The sequence below is a fragment of the Galendromus occidentalis genome, unplaced genomic scaffold (assembly GCF_000255335.2).
Source record: "Galendromus occidentalis unplaced genomic scaffold, Mocc_1.1 scf7180000077149, whole genome shotgun sequence".
NCBI classification, from domain to species: domain Eukaryota; kingdom Metazoa; phylum Arthropoda; class Arachnida; order Mesostigmata; family Phytoseiidae; genus Galendromus; species Galendromus occidentalis.
Window position 1 is genome coordinate 5,211 of NW_003805137.1, and position 7,055 is coordinate 12,265.

At 49.9% G+C, this 7,055-nt stretch overlaps 1 protein-coding gene across 1 annotated transcript; it reads left to right on the top strand.

Moving 5' to 3' along the window:
* The first annotated feature begins 223 nt into the window (after positions 1 to 223).
* Positions 224 to 6,591, top strand: LOC108863955 (uncharacterized). Its single transcript, XM_029110897.1, has 5 exons — positions 224 to 1,103; positions 2,225 to 2,755; positions 2,844 to 2,978; positions 3,066 to 4,241; positions 5,195 to 6,591. Exons 1-5 carry the CDS (start codon positions 224 to 226, stop codon positions 6,589 to 6,591), a joined length of 4,119 nt encoding a protein of 1,372 aa, XP_028966730.1.
* Positions 6,592 to 7,055: the final 464 nt, after the last annotated feature.

Below are 7,055 nucleotides of genomic sequence, written 5' to 3' on the forward strand. Positions count from 1 at the left end.
CATCCGGATCGCGGTCCGGTGTCTCTTGAAATATCTAAATCCAAGGTGTTCCCAAATGTGCTGCGGCCCGCTCTCCATCATATGGTGTGTTTCTTGGGGAAACTCCGCGGAGGATATCTAACATTGGTGTCAGAAGTGTTGAGCCTAACCCGACGTCTGCGGACCACGAGTCATCGTGCAAGAACGTTAGAGTAGGGTGTGCAGTGAAGGAAAAAAATTCAAAATGCCGGGTGATCAAAAAAGCATCATACCCGAGAATGTCGAACAGAGTTTCGAACAAGAAGACTCAGTGGATGAGGCTGTCACAGCAGGGGAGTTCAGGGCTGCGCGCTCTAGCCTCAAAGCTCTAAGGTCAGCGCTCACCAAAGCATGCAACAGAGCAATGCGATTGCTAACAGAAGGAGACTCATCAGATCTTGCGGACGACATAGTCACGTCAGAGAATACAATTCAGGATCTGTGGAAGAGGCTGGACAGGGCATTCACTCAGATTCTGGTATCGCCGCTGATGACGGACGATCTTGCGGACGAAGAAGAGGCGAAGCATTCTGAATATCTGAGAACGTACACCGACACGTCACATGAGCTAAGGGCTCGACTGAGGAAATGCGAGCGAAAAATCTTTGGATCCGTCCGCACAGAATCGTCTTTCCAGGCGGAAGGCGTGAAATTGAACTCTACGATGAATCAGCAGGGGAAGACGGACGTGCCCACGAGGAAATCATGGAAAGAAGTCTGCGAAAGAGTGCCGAAATTCGACGGAAGTGCTACGAAGTTTAACAGGTGGAAGGATGCGTTCGTTCTTCATGTGGACTCCAAGGCCTGGGACGAGCTGGATAAGTTCGAGCTGCTGCTGAAGACTCTCGTTGGACGGGCAGCACGAGCGATCGCGGGGTTCTCTGTGAGAGCCGAAAACTATGTGCTTGCGAGGGACACAGTTTACGAAGACTTCGGTGACATCACGGTGGCAACAAAACAGCATATGGACATCGTCATGGCGGCGTGCCAGGAAGATCTACGGGATAATGCTAAGTTTATCAGTTTCGTAGAATGCATAGTACAGAATATTCAATCGCTGTTAACGGTAGGGAATACATACGAAGGTATGTCAGCGCCACTATCATGCATGGTAGAAAAAGCGCTACCTTTCGGCTACCTTAGGAGACTCAGGGATGCGAACCGAGAAAGTGAATCACCCAGCTGTGGGCTTGAATTCTTGCTCAAGTTCTTGAAGCGGGAGAAAATCGATCTGGAAAGGATCTTGGCAATGGAAAGACACGGGAATAACAACAGACCCGAAACTTTCAAGAAAAGAAATTTCAAAACCAAACAATCGATCTTTTATCCCAACCAGCATCAAAGAGCTATCGGCGCGCCGAGGCATAGTCCGGCGGGTTCATCTGGTGCAGTCAGTAATCAGTACTCGTTCGCTCTCGTCTCTCCGGGGGTGGACCATTCATGCATATTCTGCGCGGGTCAACATCGTAGTAATGGATGCACGAAGAAATTATCGATAGAGGAGCGGCGGAAGTTGGCGGCGACACACAATGCTTGCTTTATGTGCTTGGCGAGAAATCACAGAGCGGAAAAATGTAGAGCCAAAAGCAATTGCTCAAAATGCAATGGTAGGCATTCCGTTCTTCTCTGCGTGAAACAAAATCAGACAAATACGTCAGTGAACCTAGTTGCTTGCGGGCAAGGGGAAGAATACAAGGCCTCGAGAAATCCTATTTTTTTGCCTAATTTAGGGGTGAAACAACTACCTACGGGATACGTCCGCGTACTCGCGGAAGGGAAGGAAACGGTCTGCAGGATTATCTTAGATACGGGATCGCAGAAAACCCTCGTCACAAACGAATTAGTAGAGCTGCTAGGGCCTACGAGGTCGGGACGGACATCTTCCAATTAAATTCGGCGGGGTATGCAACTCCGAAACGATGCAAAAGCAGGATAGTGGAATTAACCCTGAAGAGTAGATTTTCGGAGAATCAGGTAGACATACGGGCTACGGCCATGCAAAACGTGGTAAATGGCATACTGCCACATGTGAGCTATGAGGGAAACCTGGATCGGGTGGCGGACTCCAGAGAGGGGGATTGGCCCTCAGAAATTAGCATCTTATTAGGAGTCGACACGTTGTATCCAATTCTCGGGAGGGAAATCAGAAAACTCGACGGTTATCTAGCATTCGAAACCATTTTCGGGTTTTTCTTATGCGGCACAGGGGAGGGTCGAGACATCTCGCCCAATCCATGGCTGCTGAATGCAATCAAAAGCAAGCGAAACTCTTGGCCGACTCAATGCGGTTCGGCAGGTGGTTCGAATGTCGTGGTTGCGACCGCGTCTACGACCAAAACCCCAGATGATATTTCATTTTTATGGAAAACGGAATTGATGGGCATTGAACCGTATTCGAAAGAGAGCGAAGAAGCGTCAAATGAAGAGCTACAGGCCTTCTTCGAGAAGACAATTCGGAAATCTTCCCGGGGTCGTTACGTGATCGATTTACCGTTTAAACCGAACAAAGACACACTGGGGAACAATAAGAAACTGGCGGAAAATAGGTTAAGAGGACTATTAAAGCAAATTCAGAAAGATCCGGAGTTACTGCGCGCAACGGACTTGGAAATTAGGGAGCTGTTAAGCCAAGGCTTCATTGAGAAGGTGGCACCACCCAGGAAGGGTGAAGCGGCACATTATTTGCCGTTACTAGCGGTGGTGAAAAAAAATGGCCTCAACGGAGGGCAATCTCAAAGTTCGAGTAGTGAATGACGCCGGTGCTCGGTCGCGTGACGAGGCGGGTTTGAACGACGTCTTATTTCAAGGCGAAAATCTGATCGCAGATTTAGTATTCATACTACTGAGATTCAGACAAAGCACGATTGTCATCACGGCGGATATAGAGAAGGCATACCTTCAATACGAAATCAGTCCAAAGCACAGAACATATCTAAGATTTCTATGGCCCGCGGGCATTAGTGAAAATCCAAGAGCGCCGATTAAGGAGTTTCAGTCGTGTAGGCTTTCTTTTGGATTGATCTCAGCTCCGTGGCTGCATTGCGCAGGGATAAGATATCATTTGGATAAAGAGATAGAAAAGCGACCACACCAGAAAGAGCTACTGGATTTCGTGAAGAAGCATTTCTACGTCGATGACATCATTGCGAAAGCTGATTCGGTCAAGGAGGGCATTGAAACCGCGGATATTTTAGTAGACGTATTCGAGGCGGGATGCTTCCCTCTAAAGAAATTCGCCACGTCGTCAAAAGAAGTGGGTGAATACATAAAGCGGAAAAACCCAGAGGCAAAAGTCACGTTCGAGGATAAAAATTTCAAGTTTTTGGGGGTGCGGTGGAATCAACAGAATGATTCGATGCATATAGACGCCGCGGCGGCCATGGCATGTTTCGAAAATAATGCCGCGACGAAGAGAACGATCTTGAGAGGAGCTAGTCAGGTGTTCGACCCTCTCGGTCTGGTGGCGCCGCTCGTGATTGGGTTCAAAGTATTATTGCAAACCTCATGGACCAAAAAGTTCGATTGGGATATGAAGCTCTGCGGAGATGAACTGAGGAATTATAACGAACAAGTGGCGAAGCTGAAGACGGTATCGGAAATCAACGTGGAGAGGTTGTTCGTATGCAACGAGCGTCAGGCAGCGAACGAACTTCATGTATTCTGCGATGCCAGTCTGGTGGGGTACGGCTGCGTCGCTTACTCGCGAATCATACTCGAGGGAAAAAACATTGCCACGAGAATGATCATGTCTAAAGGGAGAGTAGCTCCTTTGAAAGGAGACTGGTCCATTCACAGACTCGAACTGCTGGGAGCAGTAGTTGCGATACGCATTGCGAAGCGAATAGTAGAATCCGAGTTAGTCAAATTCAAATCGACTCATTTCTGGTGTGACAACGCATGCGTACTAGCTTGGATTAGAGACAAGCCGGAGCGTTGGAAAGCGTTTGTCGGAAATCGCATCAAGGAAATTCAGAGTCATTCGGAAAGCGGTCAATGGAAATACGTTCGATCCGCGGAAAACCCAGCGGATTTACTGAGTGGGGCTGCGGCGCTAGACACTCAGGAATTGCGAGACTTCTGGATATCCGGGCCACTATGGTTTCGAAGGGGTGAAGAGCCAAAAGACCATTCGCTAAATGCAACGTTATACGAGAAGAAGATAGTGAACGAACGGAAAATACAATGCGTGGTAGCGGCGACGCGACGGTTGCGACCGACACGAGGTGTGCCATCGGTCTGAAGGCGTTGTCATCATGGCCAAAAACAATACGAATAATTGCGTATATAAGGAGATGGAAGAATAGGGTGTAGGCAAAAATGACGCGACCAAAATGACGCGACCAAAACGACGCGACCGAAATGACGCGACTAAAATGACGCGAGGCCAAAATGACGCAGGCCCAGAATGACGCGACCAAAAAGACGCGGGAAAAAATGACGCAGGCCCAAAACGACGCAAGCTTTGTCTGACGCGAGCCCAAAATGACGCGAGAAAAAATGACGCAGGTCCAAAATGACGCGGGAAAAATGACCCGAAATTCCCAATAATGGAATGTCATAATGCTAAACGCAAACGTAGCTCCCGATGCTGTTCGGCTATAAACCTAAAGTAAGCGAAGTAAGGGAGCCTAGTGCGGTTAGGCCGCTGCGCGGCCAAACCCAACTAGACTCCCACCCTGCCCTCACTTAGGTTTAGTCCGCCTCACAGTGACTGAGGTCTGCGTATGCTCGCTAGCGCTCGCCTGTCTTAGCTTCCGCATATGCTCGCTTCGCTCGCCTGGGAACTAACCTAACCTGACCCAATCTGTGGCATTTGTTGACAATATTCATACTCGAATGGCATGGCTACGAGTATGCTCGCTTCGCTCGCCCGTCTTAGCTGTTCCTGCGCTCCGGCTATTTCGCGTCATTTTTCCCGCGTCATTTCGGACCTGCGTCATTTTTTCTCGCGTCATTTTGGGCTCGCGTCAGACAAAGCCTGCGTCATTTTGGGCCTGCGTCATTTTTCCCCGCGTCTTTTTGGTCGCGTCATTCTGGGCCTGCGTCGTTTTGGACTCGCGTCATTTTAGTCGCGTCATTTCGGTCGCGTCGTTTTGGTCGCGTCATTTTGGTCGCGTCATTTTTACCACCTCCCGGAAGAATAGGGTCATAAGCAAAATCAGGTATCCATCGGTAGTGATTTCGGCGGGGGAATTCTTCGACGCCGAAAGCAATCTATTGAGAAGCATACAGAGCAACCATTTCGGGGCGGAAATCACGAAGAATTGTCTGGGTATCTCCAAACAAAGTCCGTTGCACCAATACCATCCGTTCGCGGATGATAATGGGCTGATAAGGTGCAAGTCGAGGCTGGAGAAGGCGGTTTGGATTTCGTACGAGACGGCCAACCCGATCATCCTCCCGGGCGATGATGAACTAGTAAAGCTTTACGTTAGATGGCTTCACGAAAGCATCTGCTGTCATGCGGGTAGCGTTCCAGGGATTCTACAGAGGGTTAGGGCGAGATTTCTGATCCTACGAGCTAGGAGGATAGCAAAAAAAGTAGTGGAACGGTGCAAAACATGCGTGAAATTCAGAGCTCAACCCGCGGCGGAACCTTTTCCGGGACTGCCAGCGTTTCGAATGAGCACAGCTCCGGCGTTTTCAGTAACTGCAGTAGATGCCGCGGGACCTATACCAGCGAAAGACACAGAGGGAAAACCATTCCCCACCTATATAATGTTATTCTGTTGCCCAGTGTCGCGAGCCGTGAGGCTCGAATTGGTCGCGAACCTCTCCACTTACGAATTTTTGCTAGCTATGAGGCGATTCTACAATAGAAACCCCACAGTATCGAGATTCTATTCGGACGATGCAGCTCCGTTTCGTCGAGCAGCGAAAGAAATCAAATGGTTATTTGACATGGCTTCTTCGAGGGAGTGCCAAGAGCTTCTGATCAAACATAGAATTTCGTGGGAATTCAACACGGAGCGAGCGCCGTGGCGCGGAGGTTTCTACGAGAGGATGTTTAAAACTATAAAACAGCCACTCAGGAAAATCATCGGTAGAAACATTCTCAGCTTCAGAGAACTAGAAACGACTCTCACTGATATCGAAAAGGTGGTGAATGATCGCCCGCTGACGGCAGTCAACAATGATCAGGACGAGATACTGCCGCTGCGACCCTTTGATCTTCTTTATGGAAGTCAAGCGGAACCGGTACTACCGGACATAGTCGGACTCGGGAGGGTCATAGAGGGAGCGACGGCGGAAGTTCTGTCGGATAGATGGAAGCAACAGCAGTGCATCATAAATGCATTTTGGAAGCGGTTCCGCAAGGAATATTTACAGCAGCTCAGAGGAGCACATGCTAGAAAGCCTATCCGGAGTAGAGCAATAAAAGTAGGAGACGTGGTCTTGCTAGACGATCCAGCAGCGTCAAGGAGCTATTGGCCAATGGGTCGAGTAGATTCATTTGTCGGCATCGACGACGCGGACAAGAAGAGGCGAACGTGTATCGTCCGATTTCCATCGGGAAAAATGCTGAAGCGGCCCATCCAATTATTATATCCATTGGACGTGGGACAACCGTAAAGATAGAAGGCCAACGTAGGGGAAGGCCGCAGCCGTTTATCAAAACACATATATTTATTGGTTTAATCGGATGTGCAAGACTCGCGAGGAGATACACAAATACAAAATGCAGAATTTCAGCTCATTTGGGGAAGGCGATTCCCGACACACCACAGACAAGGCGGGAGGCCGAGGGGTCGCGGTGAGGGGGGCCGGTTCGGCTCCGGAATGACGGGTGCGAGCTGAAGCGGGTTATAGGTGGTCACGGCAAAAGGGTTATTACACGCTACCGCGACGTCCAAGGCCCTCAGCAGGCTTTTCAGCCGGGGGAGGATTCGCTGACGCTGCGGCCGAGGCCGGAGACGGGGCTTCCACGATGGGGGTGGCGGCATTCACAGGGGGGGGCTGCGCGAACCTCGGTCGCGGTTGTGGACTGCGAGGATGATGCTTGCGGGGGTGCGGGGACGCTCATGGGAGTCGGCTCG